The 24,602-nt window shown below is 36.5% G+C and overlaps 1 protein-coding gene across 4 annotated transcripts in view; it reads left to right on the forward strand.

The window, feature by feature from the left end:
- EPRS1 (glutamyl-prolyl-tRNA synthetase 1) overlaps positions 1–24,602 on the forward strand; it is a 40,248-nt gene that overhangs the window by 7,208 nt on the left and 8,438 nt on the right. Inside the window, exons 3-25 of one of the 4 annotated variants that reach the window (XM_082048783.1) lie at positions 1,264–1,363; positions 3,218–3,374; positions 4,556–4,695; positions 5,360–5,454; positions 6,745–6,871; positions 7,417–7,609; positions 7,993–8,164; positions 8,774–9,007; positions 10,427–10,511; positions 11,000–11,059; positions 13,395–13,505; positions 15,149–15,285; positions 16,102–16,309; positions 16,726–16,838; positions 17,459–17,576; positions 17,677–18,048; positions 18,945–19,175; positions 19,705–19,953; positions 20,788–21,018; positions 21,350–21,615; positions 22,746–22,797; positions 23,671–23,880; positions 24,022–24,094. In XM_082048783.1, coding sequence (XP_081904909.1) covers positions 1,264–1,363; positions 3,218–3,374; positions 4,556–4,695; positions 5,360–5,454; positions 6,745–6,871; positions 7,417–7,609; positions 7,993–8,164; positions 8,774–9,007; positions 10,427–10,511; positions 11,000–11,059; positions 13,395–13,505; positions 15,149–15,285; positions 16,102–16,309; positions 16,726–16,838; positions 17,459–17,576; positions 17,677–18,048; positions 18,945–19,175; positions 19,705–19,953; positions 20,788–21,018; positions 21,350–21,615; positions 22,746–22,797; positions 23,671–23,880; positions 24,022–24,094 — 3,734 coding nt within the window. The remainder of the gene's footprint in view (positions 1–1,263; positions 1,364–3,217; positions 3,375–4,555; positions 4,696–5,359; positions 5,455–6,744; positions 6,872–7,416; positions 7,610–7,992; positions 8,165–8,773; positions 9,008–10,426; positions 10,512–10,999; positions 11,060–13,394; positions 13,506–15,148; positions 15,286–16,101; positions 16,310–16,725; positions 16,839–17,458; positions 17,577–17,676; positions 18,049–18,944; positions 19,176–19,704; positions 19,954–20,787; positions 21,019–21,349; positions 21,616–22,745; positions 22,798–23,670; positions 23,881–24,021; positions 24,095–24,602) is intronic. The other 3 variants (XM_082048784.1, XM_082048785.1, XM_082048786.1) reach the window with 3 other exon arrangements.

The raw sequence follows: 24,602 nt of genomic DNA on the forward strand, positions 1-24,602 counted from the left end.
CTTCTTTATACCGGGTCCTAGAAGCAAAAAAAAAATTCAAATGAAGTGTGTTGCTTAAGTTTAGTGCAGTTAAGCTAATGAGAGTGGCTGATCTATTTGTACTAAAAATGGGGCTCATTATAATTATTAATATATCAAGAAGTCTTCTGTACCTTTTCTAGAACTTTCATTCATTTTTGCAAGACTTTTTGAGGTCTATGAAAAATCTTTTAATTTTATAAAGGACATATTAGGTGTAACAGGAAGTATAGAACAGTGACGAGACAGAACAGAAATGGAACCTCGTTTGGACAAATTGAAGTGTAGCATTCAATCCATTAAACTGAGTGGAACAGAACACTTACAGGAACTCTTTTTGTTGATCTCAATATTTGTTTAGAAGCAATTTGAGCTCTAATTTATAATCTACAGCTATGTGGGACTGTGAAGATGAGTATTATCTAGAGAATTGAGGGTTGTGATGCATCTTTCTTCCAAAACTCTTTAGTAAATATTAATGGAAGCATTCACATTTATCTTAGATTAATTCGAAGCTAGATTTCTGACAATATGCAGCTTTTTGTAATACTGTATGTAAGGTGAAAAAGGGAAATCAAAACACAGAAAGAAGTATGCTCTTTGGAGAGCCTTTTCCCTCCAGATCTATTGAGAATTTTTAACAGCAGAATGGGAAAAACAAAATCAAATTAGGCTTTTGTCTGGAGAAGACGGGATGAAAAACAGAAATACAGGCAGCCTGTTCAACAAGGCTGTGTGAAATGTGAATTGAGTAAAACTGAGTAACAAATGAACAGGTTTTTCTTCTCTGGTGCCCTTAAAACCATCACTGAGACCTCTTGATTCCTCTTTAGATTTTCTTCAAAGTCATCCTTCTTATATGAAAATAAAAGAAAACACATGTTGATTTAGCTCCTTATATTCTGGAAAATATGTAGCTCAAGTTATAATTATGCATTCTGTCAGATACGGAGGGAGAGTTTTATTCTTTGAAAGAATAATCAGAGTTTTATTCACTTCTGTCTAGCTAAACAAAGTTGTTTCATGTTTAGAAGCTTCCTGTTCTATCTGGTGATACAAAAGCAAGGACTGCTATATTATTTTGCTAGATTTTTTTTTTTTAGTTCTGGTGACCTGGTACCTGTTGGTTCACCCAGAAAGTATTTTATGTTTGCTTTACACATGTTTCAGCTATGTGTGTACAATTAAAATTGAACTGGAGGTAGTAATTTAACATACCTTTATTATGCCTCTTTCTTTTTTAAGGCACGTTTCATTTACCGATGTGAATTCAATAGCTCGCTATCTTGCTAGAGTTGCTGGTTCTGCAGGATTGTATGGTTCGAATCTGTTGGAACACACTGAGGTGAGAAGGAATCATTACTTTTTTTTTTTTTCCTTTTTCTCATTTTTTCTCCTTTGTTTTGGACTGATAATTTTTTTTTTAATGTTTATTTGGGTTTAGGAACTTGTGTCTGTTCTTCTGCATTTTAGTGTTAGACTGAGATTCCAACTATGTGGGATGCTGAGAGGGTTTTGTTTTCTTAAGTTTGCTTCTTTTTCTAAAGAAGTGTCATAAATCTGAGCATTGGAAATATTGTCTTTTCCCACCCCTGCAACAGCAACTCCTAACCTGAGGGTTCACTAATATAAGACAATTCAGGTTGGAAGGTCATATCTTCACTTTCCTCAGCTCTGTTTCCATCAGTTGCTACCTTTTAACACTTCAGTATAACACCACAAGCACTGTATGGCATTGAAATACTGAATTAGTTTTTGCTGTAATGATGGACAAAACCCTGACCCCAATTCATTTAGTGAGATGTGGTGAGGCATTGCCACGTAGATGGACTGTTCCCTCCTGCAAAATCCTGTATTCTCTAATGCTTCCCTAATGGTACCATGAGGGCACCACAGTTTTTGTGCCAGAGAGGGAACTTCTTTGGTCTTCCTTGCTTACACATCTTACAAAAAGTTACTAGGAACTGTGGATATGACATGAAATGAGAGGGAATTCTTCCTGAGTCCAGCTCAGAAGAATCATATGCTGAATTTTAAGTTGGTAGCTGAAACTAACAGATAAATTGAAATTTATTTCCTCTGAAATTGGGAGAGGGACTGAAGGTCAGGTCTTTTCTACAACTACTTGAAACTAGTAGTAATCTCTCTTCAGCCCTTACAGCTGGTCTCAAGGAAAGTGTTGTCTTAGTATATTGCATGTAAGGTATTTAAAACGTTGTAGGTTATCTTGTGGTTACTTAAGCTTTCTGACTAAAAACCTTGGGTTTAAGTTAAGCCCCCAGACCTCTGCGAGCACACTTTCAAGACTGACATTTCTGGTAAAATACTTCTTTCCACTTCTGCATCTTTCGAAAATAACATTGTACTTTGAGAAGTGCAGTGACAGCTGCATTTGTGGTGCAAATATTTAGGAGCATAACTGCAAATGGCTGAACTGAATTCTGTGGTGGTGTAATTACATCTGTGCCTGCCACATTGGCTTGAATATTGGAAGGATTCCTGCTGCAGTTTACAGAACACTTGCACATGAAATAGGAACAGAGGACTAGAAGAGACAGTCTCTTACACAATTGGGGGATTCCACTTGTAGACAGGGCTACACTATTAACCAAGGGAGTGATTTTTTTTGTTTTGTTTTGGTGTTTGTTTATGTACTGAGATGTATTTCCTTTCATGGGATAAGACTTTTGCAGAAGGGGAAGGGAAATTAGGTGGGGGAGGGATTTGATTTCTTCAAATCTAAAATGAGATGAGGCAGAGAAGATAGCGACCGAGGGGAAAATGGTATACTCAGTAGCAGTTCTGGGAAGATCAAATAGGTCACAAAAGTCACCAAAATATAAATAGTTGAAGGACAATGATGATTATTATGTACTATATGTGATAAATAAGTACCTAAGAACTGCTGATTATTTTTTTACCAATGGGAATAGCTTCAGTAAGTTGGTATTTTCAGCAGTTAGAATGCATCCCGAAGGAAGAAATTAATTTTAATCATTTAGTATAGCTATGGGTTTCAGTATATTTTATTTTTAAAGTTATTTAAGTATAAATTATTATTTATTCTCCAATATATTTGATGCTAATATTCCAGCTAATATTTTCTGTTCAGCTATTAAATTGATTGTATATTGCTTCATTTTTTAACAAGCTTCTTTCTGCTTATTAAGTTTGACTATCTTATATCCCTTGAAACTAGATTGACCATTGGCTGGAGTTCAGTGCTACAAAGTTATCTACCGCCAGCCAGTTTCTTTCAGCAGTCCAAGAGCTCAATCACTGTCTGTCTTTGAGGACGTACTTGGTTGGAAACTCACTGAGTCTCGCAGACTTGTGTGTCTGGGCTGTGCTAAAAGGTATCAGTGTATGTTCTTGCTTTCATTGGCTTGAAATCTCTGTATACCAGGAGTCCTCAAATTTCTTTTTTGTGGTTGCTAGTAGCAACTCTTAAATGTATGCCAGACTATATACTATTGTGCATACTGCTTTGACCTGTGCATTGCTAGTGATGGGAATAGTATAGCTTAAGAAACTCTTATTTTTCTTAAATGGTTGTTATATTTAGAAATTTATAGGCTGTAATTATAGGTGGAATTTTTTTAACTACTTATGTGTTAACTGTACAAGTGTCTTTTTGTTACCTACTGCCTAAATATGAAAATTTTCTGTGGCTCAAAATTTTGGATTAAATATTTAAGTTATTTTGTAATACAGCGTAAAATTACATACACAGACCTTTCCATGACATTATCGTAGTAAATTTCTTTGGTATTTAGTTTGAATTATTAAAAGAGGTGTATGTTACTGTGTGAAATACCCTTCAGAGGTTAAACGAAGCTTTGATGATCTGTTTCTATGGGTTTTGTTTTTATATTCTCTTAGATGTATCTCTAAAATTGATAGCTGTCAGTCTACCATTCAACATAACCGAATTCCTCTTGAAAGTAAACTGCATATTCAAGATTACTAGCTAACATGTTCTCGTATTTTTTCAAAGTTGGTGCTCTTCTGAGAAACCCAAAGGGACTGTACTACTTGGATTTTTTTTTTTTTTCCCTCCTTTCCTCATCAGAATATTTTTAGTGAAGCTGCGAGCCTTGAGAATTGGACTCTGGGATTACAGCCCCTCCAAAATAAAGCGCAATACTGATACATGCTTCACTTCTGGGGAAGCTTAGAAAACATCAAATGTAGACACACTAGAGGGATATCCTATATTTCTGTCTTGAAAAAAAAAAAAAAGTTGGTATTAATTATGAAGTGGGTGATAAAAAGAAAAATGTATGTTCTTCAGTCCCACCCCACATTCTCCTTTCATGACTCCAAGAAAGAATGCGGTATGTTTTGGGTTTGGAGGGAGTCTTTATATTTAATTCGCTTTAGAAGGACTTGTATCCCCGTGACTAAATGCCTTTTCAGAAGAGAGCATAAGTAGATTTTTTTAAAATCATAATTTGTTTTTGTCCTAAAAATTGCTGTTGCTAATAATTTCATTTTTATAATCTAATAGCTTGAAAAATTATTTGTTTTCTAACAGATAATAACATATGGCAAGAGCAGTTGCAGCAAAACAAAGCTCCTGTCCATGCAAAGCGATGGTTTGGCTTTCTTGAGGTACAGCCTGCTTTTCAGTCAGTGGGAGCCAAGTGGGCTTCTGGTACACCAAAGGTTAAAATGGTAAGATATGCTCAGATCCTCTGGAGAGAGTAGTTTTATTTGTGTGAATACAGTATAAGATTTCTTTTTAAGTTAGAGAATTAAAAGGAATTAAATTAAATGGAATCAGTTATACAGTAAATTCCGTTTTTGAAAACTCTTGTTTAAAGATAAAGCTGTCACTTTCATGTTTAAAAAGGCATGAGTGGATGAGTGGTGTTGTCCCATACTTAAATGTAATCATGTGAAAATGGCCCCTCTTAATCAGCACTGCTCTTTAGGTATATTGTTTGCTTTTTCTAAGAGGATTTTGAGATCCTAATAGACCTGCAAAGATTTCAGTCTTTGGTTGATTGAACTTGTTGCTCACATTCAGGTTAAGAACACTAAGATATAAAAACTTGTCTAGCAACTGTTTTATTCTATGGAATAAATTAAACAATTTGGTGCAACTTTTCAGTCCTAGATCAAATTTGAAGACAATATAACTTGAAACTCCAGAATTAAACTTGTTTCGATGTACTAGAAATAACGTGAAAGTTGTGAAGAGATGAATCTGTGGTTCAACGCAGCAGCTTTTTGTTGTCTGGATTGTAAGAAGACCTTGGTGCAGAAGCTATTATCTAGAGTTTCATATCTGATTTACAGCTAATGTAGTCTGTAATTATGTCTGTTAATTTTTAAGGCAACAGAAAAGAAAGCAGATGTCGGGAAGTTTGTTGAGCTTCCTGGTGCAGAGATGGGAAAGGTCATTGTAAGATTTCCTCCTGAAGCAAGTGGGTAAGAAACAAATGCTTTCAGAAGGTTCTATTTGTACTTTTTCTCTCAAAAAAACCCAACGTGTGCTTTGGTGAAGGTGTTAATCAGCTCATCAGACAAGACTTATAAGCCAGATGAGTATTTAAAGCTTTGTCCACATCTGCATTATGGTTTTATGTTTACTTCTTGTCTACAGCTCATTGCAGTGTTCCCTGAACTTGGAATAGGGAGGTTAGCTGCCAGCAGGTGACACAGTGCTGCTCACTGGAGGATGAGGAGATGCAGAAGGGACGACATTTGCATGGATAATGGAGGGGTGTGCATTGACAGGAGCTATGATGTGTAGATATGGTCTTGATGAGTTGCATAAAAGGACTCTTGACTCTTCTCAAGGAAGCTTAGGTTTGAGAAAGGGAAGGTATATAGGTTAGGTTCACTTCGGGAAGCTTGACACCAAATGCATGATGGAAGCTTTTGGCCGCAAAGTCCAGACTGTGTATAGTCCCAAAACACGAACTCCTTAAAGACCACAGAGTGAAGATGTGATGAGCCAATTTTGTAAATACAATTTTCAGCCAGCTTTCAATTGTCCATTTCTTTTTAGAATTGCCTGATGAGCTGTAAAATTTCCATGATTGCATTTCTTCATAAAACTGGCTGTTCAGCATCATATGACTTCTGTAGCAGTGTTCTTAATCTGTTAGTCCAGTGTAAACTGTTGTTTACATATCATGAGTTATGTTTTATGTACATGTATGTGTATAACACATATTTTTCTCACATTATTAGCTCTTAGTGTCTTAATTCTGGTGTTTTACTTATAAACACTATTCTTTAGAGGCACATTTTAAAGTTTTTTGGAAGTGATTTTCATTTTGTACATTTGGGCTTTTACATTCAGTTTAAATTGTCAGTAGCTTCTTTGCTTATGTTAAAAATACACAGCAACCACCATTTCAGAAAATTGCACTCTTTTGAATGTGGTTAAGATTATCTGGTAGCAACTACTGAGTATCATCAACAGTTGGCTTAAGTTAGTCTGTAAATTGCAGTCCTATATTTATATCTATGGTGACACTCTAATTTACAGATTTAGGTATTTTTATCAGTTAACTACTGAATTTGTGGTAAAAAACCCATAATCTACCTCTATAAATGTACACTATTTCACCAGATATCCCAGGCTGGATATTTTTTGTTAGACTTAGGTATTGCTTTTCATTTGTTCTCCTTCTCTCACCGAAAAAAAAAAAAAAAGAGTCTAACTGAAGTAGTGCTGATGTATATATTTATTTCTAATTTCCCTTTCAGATATCTGCATATTGGTCATGCCAAAGCTGCTCTGCTAAATCAGCACTACCAAGTTAACTTTAAAGGAAAACTTATTATGAGATTTGATGACACAAATCCAGAAAAAGAGAAAGAAGACTTTGAAAAGGTATGATAAGAGAACAGGGAAATCCATTCACTGTATAGCTAATTTAAAGGCAATTGACATGCAGATCTGCTCTTGCACACTTTTTTTTTCACTAGATTTTTATGGTACCAGTATTGTACTTAAGTCTGATGCTTGGAAAAGATTTCCATCATCTTTACCTTAAAAAGCTTAAAGCCTTTTTATTGGTAGTTTACTTCTGCCCCTTTTTCCCATGTTTATTTTCCAGTATGTAGGTATGCAACTCTTGCAATATGCTCTTGGTTTCATTGTATAAACACACCTTAGTCCGTTACAAGTAATTTTTTTCAGCTTTCATCTCTTTTTCTTGTCCTGCCTCTTTCTTCAAGTTGTCTAAGTCTGATCTCATATAATTGAAGGCTGTGAATTAATGATAAGTGCCTGCCTCTCTTTCATGCATGTCATATTATTCTTATGGCTTCCTGGACAATGAAGCATTAAAAACACCACATCTGGCAGGAAGAGGATAGAGATTTAAGAAAACTAAGTTTCCTGAATATTACAGCATACATGTTAACACCTTGCAGGTTATTCTTGAAGATGTGGCAATGCTGCACATCAAGCCAGACCAGTTTACATATACCTCAGATCACTTTGAAACAATAATGAAATATGCTGAGAAGCTTATTCAAGAAGGGAAGGCGTATGTGGATGACACTCCTGCTGAACAAATGAAAGCAGAGCGTGAGCAAAGAATCGAATCTAAACACAGAAATAACTGTAAGACATCTTAAGCTTCTTCTAAGCTCACTTCCTTACCTTTTTAATTTGGCATCTAAGACTTGATTTTTATTAACAAAGATGCATGAGATAAATAATTGTATATCTCTAAGGTCCTTTTAGGAACTTGGGAGTGTTTAGTGATTTGTTTTACAAGGCTGGAATAAGCATACATTTAGACAGGTGAAGGAAACTTGTGTATGTATGAATTCATCACTATTCATTACCACTTTTAAAAAATTCAAAATATAAAATGTGTGAAAATGAATTTCAGTACCTAAAGAGAGGGGGTGATGTTGCTTTTTGTTACTGCAGTAATAAAACATGGTTCTGTATCAACTTCATAATACCATAGAAAATTATTTATTTGTTATTGTTCTTAGGTGTTAATAAGAATCTACAAATGTGGGAAGAAATGAAAAAGGGAACAGAATATGGACAAACGTGTTGTCTACGAGCAAAAATAGATATGAGTAGTAACAATGGATGTATGAGGGATCCAACGCTTTATCGTTGTAAAAACCAGCCTCACCCACGTACTGGAAGTACCTACAAGTATGTCCACTTCCACCATGTGTGCCTTGTGATTTTTGCACTTTTCAGGGTGTTTACTATTCCTTAGTAAAATTACTACATTGTGCATAGAAGTAAGCTTACCCAATTGTTCAAGGCTGTGCTTCAGTGCTTATCTGAAACCGCTGTTTACAGCTCCCTTTTTGAAAACATTGATTTCACATTTGTATAATAGTAAAGCTATGTCTTTGGGTAGAGGTTTGTTTTTAAGCATGAAAGCTTTGCACATTATTCAGTCAATTAATTATTCTTTTTGGCATTTAGGGAAAACAACCCCTATAAGTCAGCATTTTATGTGTTTGAGAAGAGCAGTAGCTGTGTAGGATTATTATTATTTTTTTTTTTTTTTTAGTTTTGAATATTAAGGCTATGATCAATTAATTTATTGAAGGCTTTCTTTGTTTTAAAAGTGTATTGCCCTCTGGGTCTTTTTATGGAGAATTTGCTGCGTATGTGCTATTTTAGTCTTGACCTGAAAGTTTTCAGGATAGATATAATATATAAATATGAATTATGCTTAGTTTAAATATTTACATGGGAGGACAGTGTTTTGTTCTTCTGCCCTGCTAATTGAAGCTCTTTTTTTCTCAGGGTTTATCCCACATATGACTTCGCCTGCCCCATCGTTGACAGTATTGAGGGTGTTACACATGCATTGAGAACAACTGAATACCATGACAGAGATGAACAATTCTACTGGATCATTGAGGCACTGGGCATTAGGAAACCATATATATGGGAGTATAGCCGGCTAAACCTCAACAACACTGTGCTCTCCAAGAGAAAGCTTACGTGGTTTGTCAATGAAGGGCTTGTGGATGGATGGTATGTTATGTGGTTGTAGTTCAGCATTGTCCCTTTAGATGCTCACGACTGATGCGTACATTCTCTGTTTTGGACAGCAGTTAGACATCAAAGCAGCATGAATGAATATATAAACACTATTTAAGAATATAGATTAATTACACTGGCTTCTGTACGCACCATGTGTCTGTTTACTACTCTACAGCATACATGTTCATATCCTGTAGTAAAGACAAGTTAGCTTATTTTTGGACGTTGGCTTTTGCTACTGATGCTACTTACACATTTTCCACTCTGAGTCATCAGAGACATTCCTGAACAGTGCCAGAAGGGGGCCTGAATTGAAAAACTACTGGTCCTGTCCATCTAGTCAAATCCATACTACTTTCTTCCTGCCTGCCCTCCCCCCATTCTTTCTTTTCTTTTTTTTCATGTTAACTGGATTTCTGCAGATGGTGCTCAGTGGCCTAGTAGCCCAAGTATTTTCCTAGAAAGGGGGTGAGCTGTGGTTTTACAATTCTGCAAGAAATTTGGAGTCTAGAGAGTCCCCTTTTGTCATTCCCACACTGGGCTAGCTGTTGGAGCACAGAGTCTGAAGAAATCCATGGATAATGCTAACTCAGACAACTCCTTGTAGTGTTTTTTCCTGGGCTGGTTTTAGTTATTCTGTGCTCAGCCTATGGGACCATCTTTTTATACAAGTTCCTAGGCTGCCTGGTTGTCTTACTAAGGTGTGCCAAATGTGCTTTTTTTGTTGGTTTTATTTTTCAGTTGTGTCAGAAGCTTGTATTCCTAGCTTATGCATGGAGCCACTCTGCTAGAGCCAAAATTATTATTTTTTTTTTTTAATTTTATTTCTAGAGGCGTAGCTGGTCTTTTGATGACCTGTCCCTTCCCAAGCCTCCCTGTTAGGGCCTCAGCAAGGTTTGACTCATTCCCACCAACACATACTTTACATTTCAGATTAGCTCTGTTTATTTCTTGCTTTAGAGAATAAAATCACAGAATTCTATCACATATGTAATTGAGAGATAACATTGTCATTGCCACTCATCTCTTTCTGGTTTCTCTTGAGCAAGAAGGGATCATGACCTATTGTTTCAGGTTCCATTTGTCAAGTGCCATTGGAAAGGAAGTAATGTGATAGGGACATAACTTTTGCCTTGCCCGTTTTTGAGAGACTTAAGGTTGAAAAGATAGAGGAAAAGAACCACGTCACTGAGGGATGGCTTCCCTCCCTGGGGTGAAACAGAAGAAAATCTGCACCATACATTTGGTATGAATAAGAGCACAGTCTTTTCAGTTAGATCTTCTCATCTAGCTCTTAATTCCCACAAGCGAAGGTGAATCTTTCCTGTGTGGCAGTATTAGTGAAATTTTTGATCAGTCTAATAGGTAGAATGTAACATGTGATACTGATGTAACATCTTTTCCTAACAGGGATGACCCAAGATTTCCCACTGTGCGTGGTGTCCTAAGAAGAGGCATGACAGTTGAAGGGCTAAAACAGTTTATTGCTGCTCAGGTGGGTGTTCTCTTCTGATTCTTTGACTCTCATTTGGTAAGGACAAGTTTTTGTGAAGTTTCAGCTAAAGTACAACATGCAGAAACATGCAACAACATGCAACAACACACAACAATGTGCAATGACACATAACATGCAAAACCACACAAGAACACATATCAACATGCAACACACAGCAAGAACACACAACACCACACAACACACAATAACACACAACATGCAACAACATGCAACACACAAGAACATGTAAGGACACATAACATGCAGCTTGCAACACCACGTAGCACCATGCAACACCATGTAACATGCAACACGCAACAACACCCAAGACCATGCAAGCCATTTTGCAAGCTCAGTGTGTCTTTCTAAACTGTTTTGATGAATGCCAATGGTAGAGGGTTTGTGGTCTTTGAAGGACCTTTTCTAAAATGAGTTTAATAGCTAGAATATTTATATTAACATGGGATTTGTTTGTTTGTTTTTTCCAGGGCTCCTCTCGATCTGTCGTGAATATGGAGTGGGATAAAATTTGGTCCTTTAACAAAAAGGTATGTGCTTACTTGAATTTGTTGCTACTCCTGATCTTCTCTTTCTGGGATATGTAGAGAATCCAGCATTCATTGGAGTGCTTCTCACAACAAGTAGCAGTTGCAATATGTTGCATTTGGCACACTTTCAGGAAAATGGAATGTCCCCCCCTTTCTAACCCAAACTAGCACTAATCGTATTAATTCTCTTATACCAATACTTACTTGCCTTACTTAGTAGTACTGGGAAAGTTAATGATATTTGCTGTAAATCTGATATGAAAACTGCATTTCATTTTTCTGCTTTCAAGCTGCGAGCTATCTGTAAGAAGGTATTACTTAACGCTTTTTACCTTAGCATATAGCTTACAGTGCTGTAAGCATACAAAGCATAAGCTATCATTTTGCAGCTTCATAGCGCAGTCACATTTGCTTATATAACAGGAGCTCTACAAACCCACTGAAAATGCATTATTCCTAGTTTTAAAGGCTGCCCATTTCTGGTTTGGCTTATTTGTTAACGTAAACACAAATCTTATTCAATTTGAGTCATGTTGGCCACTTTTCCTTTCTGTGGCTAAAGGACTAATGTATTGGGCATGCTGCCTATGTAGGTAAAGCCAGCACTGCTGATGTTTCTGACCAAATGTCAAAGAAGGAATATTGCATCTTGACATGGCTAGTTGCTTTCTGGCAGCGGATGCTTGGACACTATAATAAGGCGAATTGTTATAATGCTGATTGCATATTTTGTGTGATTGTGGAAACACCTGTTATTTTGCATTGGGATTTCTGCTTGGTTTTGCTTAGATAGTACCCAAATCTGTTCATTTAAGTAGTTATTGCTTGTCTGGCATGTGTCTTTGTATTTCTTCATGTATTTTGCATTTGGTCTGCTACATACACAAAGGTTTATGAATTGGTTCTTTCTGTTGCTGCATAAATAGGACTAAGAATTGGATATTAGGCAAAAATTCACAATGGACTGCCAGGGCTTGTTTTTTTAATTGGCTTTTCAACTGAACTTCTTAGACCTCTGGCTCAACTCCTTGGACAGCACCATATTTATTAGCTAATTTTATTCACATGTATCTGTGCAGATAGTTTGCAATCTGCAGTATGAGCAAAAGCAGTTGCATGTGTGAGAGCTCTTATTTTTTATATTATCCTGTAATTATGCTACTGACTTTTTAACATCTGTCATCTGAGGAAGGTTTGGGGGTTTTAATGAGTAAAATAAAGAGCTTGGTAATAATAACGTTATAAAATTCAGTCATTTAGTTATCAAAACACACCTGTATTTTGAGATAAATACACAAGTCCTTTTTTAAAGTGTGTGTCTAACATTTAGGAGTCTGACTTCAGTGATTATGAACTTGCAAATGTGTGACTTCTTAAAAGTATGTCATCATATCACCTTACTTGCTAATGTCAAGCAATTAGATCCTAAATATTTTTTTTCTAAAATTGCCATGTAGTTTTTCACTTGAGCAGGAATAAACTAAGGAGAAGAAAAGTCACTTTATATTAACAAAAGCAGGTATTTTCCTTTGTGTTAGTTTCCAGTTACACTGGTAGATCTCTGATACTCCTTTTGGACCTAGACATCTGTTTTGCTTGAATTATGTTTTTAAGCGCTTCTGAACAGTTTGTCAAACCAGTATTTCAGGTATGAAAAATGCTGTGAAAAACTACATCATTTGAGTTTGAAAATCAACAATAAAGGCATAGGAAGACATTTTAGTGGTATCTTTTACTTGCCAAACTCATGTTGCAGAAATTCTGATGAAGTCAATATTATGGTATTGCCTTATTATAGTATCTAACGTGTCTGTATTAAAAGCGCAGACTTAATTGATACTTCCTCTGTAGCCAGGTCTGTCTCTGATTCTGCTGGAATACTGACCTGGACAATGAGTATGAGATCAGTTCTTGTGGTGCTGCAAAAGGAGTGAACTGCACTGCTAAATTATTGCTTTAAATTCAACTACCTAGAGATAAAGTTGTCCAGATGTAATGGCCGATGTGCATAGTAAAACTACTAACAAAGTACATTTTGTTGTCTTTGCTGTGAGGCATTAGCTCATAAATTTGGTTGCTTCTGGTGTCGGTAGGATCCAATCTATAGTTTTTACTCTAAATATTTTAGTAAAGATGGGAAATGGTGAAGTATTACCACTGCTTTCTTAATATTCTCTTCTATAGATTTACATTAAAGTAACATTAAAGCAAACATAAGAATGCAGTAACATAAAGAATACCAGTTAATATTCCTTTTTGGTGCTTGTTGTTTTATACAAAATCTTATTTCTGTCAGTGTCTTATAGTCATGATCCCCCTCATTTGTTTTCTGTAGGTTATAGACCCAGTAGCACCTCGGTACACTGCTTTACTGAAAGATGCAGTGGTCCCAGTAAATATTCCTGAAGCTCAAGAGGAGATGAAAGAAGTGGCTAAACATCCAAAGGTTCTCCCTTTACTCTCTTAATATTCTTGTATTGCAGATCAGTCAGGCTGGAAGTACCTTGGCTTGGAACAGTCAGCAAGGAAGAGTCCTGCTTTTAACTTGCTCAGACAGCATGAGATAAAACCAAGGTGTATTTTTTTTCACCAAAATGTCAAAAAGTGGGCAACTACTGAATGTGTTTGTTGTGTTAAGCTGATGTGGGAAACTGCTTCTGTATATATATAGAGCGCATATAGACAGTGCATTGAAATGGCTCTCTTGGGAGTTTTTGGAAGAAGCGAGACATTACAAGTATGGAGTAATGCTCAGACAGTTTGTTATTGTTTGATGCTAACTTTCACAGAGAAGTTTAATTATAAAATTTTATTCAAGCTTTATGGCTATAATACAGTAGATACTACTTATTCAAGAGAGTGCTGAATGTAGGGGACTTTTAAAAAATAGTTTATAAAATTAGACTTATGTAGAGAAGAATATATGTGTAGAGAAGAAGAATATTAACATGTTAATTCTACCAATCTCTGGATTTTTTTAATATGACTTTTAAATCTGGATAGCAAACAGTTATTATCAAAAGTTAAGACCTTGCTAATTTGATAGTCTTAGTATCCAGTAAACAGAATAATAAGCTTTAAGAAGCGGTGGATGTTACTGACACAATTCTTTTTTGGAGTTACAATTAGGAAAGATGCTTTCCTTTGAGTGTGGCGTCTCAAGTGGTACTTAAGGCTCATTGAAAGCATCCTCTAGATATCATACTTATAAACAAGTGAATATTGTTGAGGTTTTGCATCATTTATTTGTTTTTATTTTGTTGTTCTGAGTGTTCCTGTTGCTATTTCTTCTAAGTGTGAGGTGGACATCTAGTTTGCCTTTTTACCTGTGGCAGATAAACAAGGTAACAGGTTTTGAGCAGATGCAAGTGAGAATTGTGTCTCTACAAGAGTCAAGAAGTCTGAAGTTTGGTCAGATGCAAGCCAGAATGTTAAAACATTCATATTAAAAATGCTTCCTCCAGTATATAATGAAGAAAGAACTGACCAGAAGAAACAAATCTCAAAACCGTGCTCAGTTGAAAAAGTCAGAAGTCCTAGGTGTCTGCTTTTTTTTTTTTTTAAGGTTTATCTCCACTGTTGAGGTGCTTTAAAGCTGAGTATTTTTAGTGCAATAAGCATATATTTCCAGTGCCTATCTTTAAACATCTACGCAGCTGAGAGAAGTTCCATATTTGTTTCTGTGTTAAGTATATAAAAAAGCAAAACTTAGATTTATGAAATTATTTTTGAAGGGAATTTGCATAGCAAAATGGAAACTTAGAAAAACTTACCTAGTTTTTATCTGTAATATCTTAAAGATGTATGAACCTTAAAGAAACAGGGTATGCTGTCAGTCGTGTTGGAGCTAGTATTTGATAGGAGATAGGATTTTTTTAGTGTACTATTTGAGAAACACTTGTGAGACTTGTGAACCAGAAACCTGAGAGACTTGTGGAAGAGTACTGTAGCTTTGTGTTACTATTGTTGTATGTTTTCTTTCTTCTATGTCTTCTGTGATAATTAAAGCAGTGTTGTGGCACTGCATTAAATTTAGTCAGGCTGTGTGAGTAACGGTGTCTTCTTCCACATAAAAATCATTATTCACAGAATGCTGATGTTGGGTTGAAACCTGTGTGGTATGGCTCCAGAGTCCTGATCGAGGGTGCAGATGCAGAGACCCTGACAGAGGGAGAGGTGGTTACATTCATAAATTGGGGCAATATTATCATCACTAAATTAAACAGGTAACTAATACTGGGAGAGGAAATGTTTATTTGCTTTTCACCTTTTTTAATATTTTTGTAATAGGTAGATTGAAACAGTAAAATATGGTTGTCCATATATGTCTGTTTTATGATTCAGTTTATAAATATTTACTTTTGCTGTGGATTTGGATCTGAAATCACCAGTCCTGATACTGTGTGTCCCTCTCATCCAGTTTTCTTCTCATATCTGTGGTAGTATTTCCACCGTGAAACAGCATTTTCAGACACAAAACCAAAAAAAAATCACAACAAAACAACAGCAAAACCAAACCAAACAAAAAAGCCCCACCAAACCAAAAACCAAACCAAAACACAACCACCACCACCCACAAAAACAAACAAACCCAGAACCACAGAACACTTGGAATTTTAACAGCTTTCACGCTGTAACGAATACCCGCTTTTGCCTACTGAAAAACTACACCTATCAAAATTTCGGTTGCCAAACTGTTAAGGTGGGGGAAGGAGACCGTTGCCATCAGACTATCTTTGAAATGGTTGTGTTGAGACGGTGGCAGAATGGGGTGAGCTGGGATAGAGAACATAAAGCAAATAAGGAGGATTGTTTTTCCTCATGTTCTTTACTGTCTCTTTATGTTTAAGAAATCAAAACTAAAGGAGAACCTCAAGAATGAATACACTCTTTCCTGCCTGTCTCCCACACTTCAAAAATGAACTCTGATCACTTGTATTTCAGTGAATCTGTTGATAGAGTGCAGTATAAACTGAGAACAAATCACTTAGGCTTTACTCTTATTAATTTCAGTTTTCCTGGTAATTTCTGTTTTCTTGTAGAAATTCAAGTGGAAAAATTGTGTCCATTGATGCCAAGTTGAACTTAGAGAATAAGGATTTCAAAAAAACAACTAAGATCACTTGGTTATCAGAAACTCCACGTGCACCACTCATCCCAACTGTCTGTGTTAATTATGAGCATCTGATCACTAAGCCAGTTCTAGGTAAAGATGAAGATTTCAAGCAATATATCAACCAAAACAGCAAGGTAAGTTATCTTCTTGTCCCCTTTATTCTACAAACCTTAATTTTGTGGGGGTTTTTTGCCATCGCTATTTCTAGTTACCTTTTTAAAAAAGTCTTAAGATTTCATTTGTCAAACAAGTAAGTCATGCTGATATACCTAGTTTCCATTTAACCTCTCATAATTACGAAGTTAAAATTTGACTTATGTTTTTTCTCAGGCATTACCTGACTTTTAAACATCTGTGACCAACAGTTTGAGTTTTTATCTTGTGATCTGGCATATTATTGCAAGTACTTGTTCTGCTGCCCCTGGAATTAACTAACATTTCAACACTTCCACAATCAGAAAATCACCGCTATCCGTCAACAGCTCTACTGTATTTCTTACTATTTGTTATGCACTGTTAGATTTGGACTGATTTCTGTTAACACTTACAGCAAGAAGAACTGATGTTAGGTGATCCTTGCCTTAAGGATTTAAAAAAAGGGGACATCATACAACTTCAGAGGAGAGGATTCTTTATTTGTGATCAACCGTATGAGCCAGTGAGGTAAGCTGCCTGAGAGTGGTCTAAGCAGACTTCACAGAATTTTCCTTAGCTTGCTGTATTTTAATGTTTTCACACATGTATTGGCAAGAGTAAAGTTGCCTCCAAAAATTTTCACCTTTACCATGACCATTCTGTGGAATATTTCTGTGGTCTGGCATCACTTTTAGCTTGTACATTCCTGCTTCTTCAGACTGTCTAAGGCAAGCACATTTTGCTTCTGGTGCACCCCAGCTAACTTGGACTTAGTAAAGAGATCATGGTTTCCTTCTAATTCCAAATATATAAATTAAGTAATAATGTTACAGAACAAAACAGGCATTTGCCCAGTTTTAGTGTGTGCATGCTATTTAATTGTAACAGTTCTTTAGCAGGCTACCAAGTTACTAAATTGCACTGCATTTCAGCATAATACATTAACATTAAAAAAACCCCACTTGTATGTAACAAATCAGTGCAGATCCTCACTTATGTAAATATGGGTAACTACAGTGGTGTACAAAGATAAACTTGCAGTTGTGCCAGAACATTTTGTAGAAAGAGTAGAACATTTGTTTCAATAACTGTTTCATGTTTATCTTGTATTTCCTTTATTGTTGTGTTTTCTGTAAATACTTTTATAGTCCTTACAGCTGTAAAGATGCTCCGTGCATTTTGATTTACATCCCTGATGGACACACTAAGGAAATGCCAACATCTGGGTCAAAAGAGAAGAGCAAAGCTGAAACTGCAAAGAAAGAGGTAAACCTGTGTTTTATAGAAGTTCTATAAAATGTATGACTGTACATCTCTTACTGTACAAGATTATCATGCTGAATACTTGGCTTTTTTTTTTTTTTAGGCTAGTTCAGCTGTAAAAGGAAAATCTGCTCCGCTTGTTGGTGATAATTCTGCTCCAACCTGTACTGTATCTGGAGGTCACCTGGAAATGTACAACCGAGTGTCTGCACAGGGTGATATAGTTCGTGACTTGAAAGCTAAGAAGGCAGCAAAGGAAGATATTGATAAAGCTGTGAAACAGTTGCTGACCTTGAAAGCAGAATACAAAGAGAAGACAGGCCAGGAGTATAAGCCTGGAAATCCTCCAGCATCTATAACTGAACAGTCTTCAAAGCCTGAGACTTCTGGTACCCTGGACAGTAAAGCTCTGTATGATAAAGTAGCAGAGCAAGGAGAAGTGGTCCGAAAACTGAAGGCTGAGAAAGCACCTAAGGTGGCTGTTTAATGTTTTTTTGTTTGCGTTTGCATAGCCTATTGTCCTCTGTCTGTGGAGGTGAATGAGTGCTTATGGTTCCATGTCTTCATGGTGATCATCATTTGGACTGGGCTCTGTTCTGTCAAGACTTGTATTTTCCAGTACTCACCTTTTAGCTAGGCACGTATGACAAAGTTTGTGTTAATATGCATAAAAATGCAGGTAAATCCCTGTGTTTCTTAGACTGCTGCTCTGAAATGTGGACAAGATTCACCCCACAGCATGAGTTGATTAAGCGTCCAGTTCTGGTCCTTGGGGTTGAGATGTCCTGCAGTATGAATGTATTTATTTAACTAAATCTGGTCAAATTATATGACTTCATAGGACTGGCTTGTTGCTATTTAGACCTTAAAAGCAAAACAAAACAAAAACAAAACACAGAAAAGAAAAAAGAAAGTAAAGATCCAAATAATAAAGAGATTTTTGAAACCTCTTCCTCTCTGGAGCTGAGTATTGAAAACATAGCTACTAGTAGCTGTTTTCTTTCTGTTCTTTCTAATGCAGAGCAAGAAAAGATGGGAAATAACACACTTTGCCTGCTGGTTAAATACTGTCCATAATAGTGTCTTGGTGGCACCATAAAATATAAACAAATGTGAAGAGCTAAGATACTTTATTGTTATAATTCTATTTAGGACTAGCAGAGTTGTATATCCCTTAACACGAATTACTTTTTCAAAGCAGGAAAATAGTAGAGAAAAGTTGTCTGAACAACTCTACTGAATAATTAAGAAAATGGAATAGGTGCACGTAAACTGCCAGTCTTTTCATAGAATTACTTAAGGTGCACTTTCGAGTCTTACGTCTCTCTGTCTTTGTTCCTCCCTCTCTCTGCCCCTTCCTTTCTCTTTCAGGATGAGATAGGTGCTGCTGTGGAAGTCCTTTTATCCCTAAAGGCAGAATATAAACAACAGACAGGCCAGGAGTACAAACCTGGAAACCCACCTGTGGTCTTTGTCCCTCCTCAGTCTTCTCCTGTTTCTACTCTTCCATCCCCAAGTCCAGTAGACAGCAAAGCTCTGTACAGTAAAGTAGCTGAACAAGGAGAAGTGGTCCGCAAGCTTAAATCGGAGAAAGCTTCAAAGGTGTAATAACAGTGAATACTTCTGAGTGGAACAATGTTTTTAATTTAGGGTAAAACCTAATTACAGGTTTTGTGAAACTTGAGGAACAGAATATAAACATGTACTTTCAAATTCCATGAAGTGCTTTTCCAAACTCTCTTAAGCTGATATGACTGATTTAATGAGTTCTGTGATAGTGTGTGGAAAACCTGGAAAATAAACAAGTACTTTTTTTAGTGATACAAGATGAGGCAAGCAGGATATAGGCAGTAACTTGAAAAAAGGCCTATAACTTAAAAGCTTAAACAGCAATAATAAATTTGGTAGTAATTTGATAGTGGCCAGGGAACCATTCTTTATTCAGAGTCTGAATATGTTTTACCACGGAACTCAGAAATGACAACTTATACTAACAAGTTAACTCTAGAAATTTTAATACAACAGTTCTGTTAGTGCTGTTCTAGAAAAGGTTGTGTTATCTTAAGTACTGTGTTGCATCTCTGGGGTTTCTGTCTTTATCTGCAACTGCTGTTTTCCTTTCTTGCTTCAGGAACAAATAGATGAGGCTGTGAAAATTCTTTTAAATCTGAAAGCAGAATATAAACAAAAGACAGGTCAAGAGTACAAGCCTGGAAATCCACCTTCAGCTCCTCCTTGTATACCTTCCACTACACTTCCATCTTCTGTATGCTGCAGTAACTTGGCACCTGGTAGCTTAGTGGATGGCAAAGCACTTTATGATAATGTAGCTCAACAAGGGGAAGTGGTACGCAGACTCAAAGCAGAGAAGGCTCCCAAGGTATTATAGTTAATAGAGAATAAGCAATTGTAATTCTTACCTCATTTTGCCACTGGGGGGACATCTTTCACCAAGTAATGATCAAACAGTGGACTAAGCTCTCTTATGTCCAGGTCATGGCTCAGTCATCAAGCTTGGATGGCCTGATAATGATACAAGACTACTCTGATGCAGGATACTTTCTTGCCTCAGAGATACAAATTCTAAATGTGACTGGTGTAGAAAGCCAAATTTAACCTCTCACATCTAGATGAATAGGCACAAGCGTAGCAGATACCAACCCTGCAGAAGTTTTTAATGTATTTTGCTTTTTCTTGCTGTTTTTGGGACAAGTGAAGATAAAAGTATGTAGTGTGCTGCATCAATAGCACAACTCTTCAAAACTTGACAAATTCAGTGATAGCTGTGGAAAAGAACACGAGACAAACCTATATGTTTTCAGGAGCTGCTGTTTTTTTCCACCTATATTTCTGCCTTGTAGAATTGGTTTTGGTGTTGGGTGCTTTCAGATTGTTTGGGGGTTTTGTTTGCTTGTTTTTAAAAAAAGCCCTTTTTAAAAACAGTAAAACAGTTTACTGTATTTTTCCAGTGTAGATTCTGCTATTAACAGGTTGTAGCTGACCAGGTGGACTAGAGGAACAGTCTGGTACAATATGACAGCTCTCAAATATACTTCTGTACTTGGCGGAGAGCTGTTACTTGAGTCCTTCCCTAATTTTGAAGCACTGTTTATTGCTAGGTGAAAATTTTATTTTCTTAGCCTGAAAATCATGCTTCTTGTCAGTTCTCTCTTTAGTTCTCACCAGTACATCTTCCTATTTGTCCTCCATATAGGATGAAGTAGATGGAGCAGTAAAACTCCTCCTTTCTCTAAAAGCTGACTACAAGGAAAAGACTGGGCAGGACTACAAGCCAGGACATCCACCAGTAGCTCAAGGTGCTTTGCCCCAGGCCTCAAACATGGTACTCAGCGGTCCAGACACACCTGAAGCTAAAGCCCTGTTTAGCAAAGTAGCTCTTCAAGGAGATGAAGTTAGGAAATTGAAATCAGAAAAAGCAGAAAAGGTAAAAATGTCCTGTAATATAAAAATGCAATATATGTATTTAAAGCTAAAAATCTATTTTAAATTCAGTGTGACTGCGGGAATTAAGAAATGTACATTTAGAATAGGCAGCACTTGAATTCTGAGATGTGAAATGTACTTCTAAAATTATTCCGATCAGATCTGGTCCGTAAAATGTTTATGCATTTAAGTATTGGCTTTTTCATATTGTTTTTCCCCAACACTGTGTGGATGTCCACAATACCATACATATCCATTTTATTTTTTTGATATAGCCATTTTATTCCTGTGATTTCTGTGTGAATTTATCTTTATTTTTTTTGTTCTTCAAGGAAAAGATAGATGCAGCTGTTAAGGAACTTCTTCAGTTGAAGGCTCAGTATAAGTCTGTTACAGGAGTTGACTATAAACCAATTTCTGCTAGTGGTGCTGATGACAAAGACAAGAAGAAGAAAGAGAAAGAGAACAAGTCTGAAAAGCAGAGTAAGCAACAGAAGCAAAATGATGGCCCAAAAAAAGAACCTTTGCAAGGACAGAGTGGTAATGAACTCTCCTCAAGTGGATCAGGAGAGGGTCAAGGGCCTAAGAAACAAACCAGGTAAAGATGTGATCTTTAATCTATTTGCTAGAGAACTCAACTGTTTACTGCTATTCAGATTTAGAGTTTTACATGTTTCTCATTTCACTCGGAAGTGTGGACACTTGCAAACTAACTGTGTCAGTTGTACCTCGGCATCCTACTGAGAAAAATTCCACCTAGCCTGTCAAAAAGCATAAAGCAGAGTGCACACTCTGCTGCTCTGGGTACTATTACTGTCATTGAGAACTTGCTATGTTGCTTCTGCAGATGTGCTGCTGTATCTTGCTCAGTGTAAACCTTGGAGAAAAAAAAACCCTTACACTTATTTCATTGTACCAAAATACTTACTGTGAGTACCCAACCACAAGGAAGGCACTGCTGGTGGTGGTGGTGTAACTATCCAGTGATGGTTGCTGTGCATCCCCTCTCCTGCTTTCACACTGAAAGTTTAGAAGTTTTTCCACAGCATGTATTATGCAGCACTATTTCTTGTCTCAGATACACAAATCACACGTTAGAGATGTGGTTAGTTTGTGTAGGAAATACGCCAGAAAAATACATTTTTCACCTTTAAAACTTTACTTTTGTCTACTGTCATGTGAGTCTGGTGAGTTTAGCCTTCTTTAGAATCTTGCCATTTTAGTAGCTATCTTTATTTTGGTGGTAGGGTCAGTTTTCTGTCTTGAACAGTGTGACTTTCACATGAATGGTGAATTCAAGTTGCTTAAGTTTCCTGAAATTGTAGCCACTGGCTAGATAAGAAATTTTTTAAATGAAGACAGCTTGCACGCAGGTCTGGTTAATTTTAGGTTCTTGTTGGCATTGCTTTTTTAATGCATCGTTATGAGGTTCTTCGATGCAACCATGGTGAGAATTAGTAGGTTCAAACAGCAGAAAAGAAACAGGGCTGTTTTTATTAAATACTCTGGTTAGCCAAGGCAAAGAAATGCTGGCAGTTCCTGCTTGCCAATATGTACTGAATTGTCAGAAAAAATTTGGGAAAAGTTAACTTTATGAAGTAAAATTAAAATATTCTCTTCCACACCTCACTTTTTCTGCCGCTACCCCCAAGGAAAAAAAAAAAGGGTTGGGATAAATTTCACTGCTAAATGCTGTGCAACACATCTGGTTCTTTTCTCATACCATAGGCTGGGTCTAGAAGCTAAAAAAGAAGAAAATCTGGCAGACTGGTTCTCTCAGGTAAGTACACATCAGTTTGACTTGAATAATTACTACATTTGCTTATGAACCAAAATCTGTTTGGGATTTATATCTTATCTTGTATTTCTGTTTTTTATTGTTTGGTTTTTTTGTGCAGGTTTGTTTAATAGAAAACAAAATACTTGCTCTTTCTATTTCTTACATTGTTATCATGGTGTTAAATAGAAGTGCCTGGATTGAAGAGTTCAACAAATTTAGGAAGCTGTGAAAAAGATGAGTGTCAACCCACCCATATGTATATAGGACTTTCTCAATTCATGTATGAATTCCTCTTTCGTCAAGAGTGCAAAACTTCACTGAAGTGATCAGAATTTCACAGGCTTGGGAGTTTTAGTTCACCTCAAGATGATTTGTAACAGCAGTTAGCACCTGTTGATAGAGAACGAGTTTGCTGGCTCATGATGTTCAAAACAATCAGAGTAGGGATGAGTAGTTTAGATTAGTCTACTTATGGAAGATTGGAAATAAATATCAGTGGTGTACATTGCCTCTCACTAGTATAATTTTTGCATATACCCTAAGGATTAAAAATGTTTTCTGACATGCGATCGAGATGTTTCTTACAAAAGTGCGGATTTGTTGGTTTCTGGAAATTAGCTACTGTCTGTTGCTTGGATTCATTGGTTTTAGTTAAGTGTTTACATTATTCAGTTCTATTATTAAACTTAATGTTCCTGCTTAACTTTAACTATAGATAACAACGTCGATCTCAAAGCATAACTTTGCTAACTTTTTGAGCGCAAGGACTTCTAAATAGGAGACTTCTCTTGAATCGCATGCTAGACACTTGAATTACTGAATGTTCTTCGTGTATTAAATTGAAACTTCAGTATTTAAATCATCTTTTGAAAGGTGATCACAAAAGCAGAGATGATTGAATACTATGATGTGAGTGGCTGTTATGTTCTTCGTCCTTGGGCTTATGCTATTTGGGAGGCTATCAAGAACTTCTTCGATGCAGAGATCAAGAAACTTGGAGTGGAAAACTGCTACTTCCCCATGTTTGTGTCCCAGGCTGCCCTAGAGAAAGAGAAGACTCACATTGCTGACTTTGCTCCTGAGGTACACTTCAAAACTTTATTTTAATATGAGTACAAGAACACCAAACCACTTACTTACTCTGCAGCTCAGTATGAAAGTAAGGGTTTTTTCAAACTTGTTTTCTTTGATTTTATTTTTTATTTTATTTTTATCTTCCTTTAGGTAGCTTGGGTCACAAGATCTGGGAAAACAGATCTGGCTGAACCTATTGCTGTACGTCCCACAAGTGAAACAGGTAGACCTCTTTTCATGTAGTTGGGCTGTAAAGAAAACAGTTACAGATATAGTGTAACTGACGCAAGCATCCCTTTTGAAAAGTGGCAACCCATTTTTTAGAATGTTTTCTGTAACTCCTTACTAAGTTTCCTCTGACTAATTTAAACAAACATTTTAAGACCCCAGGCTAGATAAGTTTTTAATTGAATCAGCTGTGGGGTAACATCCTGAATTCTTGATGTCAGTGGATTTTTATTTGTGAACCTAGATGTGTTTGCACACTCTAAGCCAGTGACTCAAACATGGTGTCATTAGATACTAAGGTTTGGATCATACTTTGACCAGCAAAACAAGCAAGCTATTTTGCAGAGACACAGGACAAAGTGAAAGTATTCCCTTCAGTGAAAATATTATGGTTTAAACATGGTTTAAAGAGAATTAAACATAAAAACAGAGTTCTCACAGCAGGGAATATTAATCTTATATGTAGCAAAAAGAGAAGTTTGGTGTAAACTGGCTGTTATTGT

This window comes from Streptopelia decaocto (genome assembly GCF_964273445.1).
Source record: "Streptopelia decaocto genome assembly, chromosome: 3".
Lineage (NCBI taxonomy): Eukaryota > Metazoa > Chordata > Aves > Columbiformes > Columbidae > Streptopelia > Streptopelia decaocto.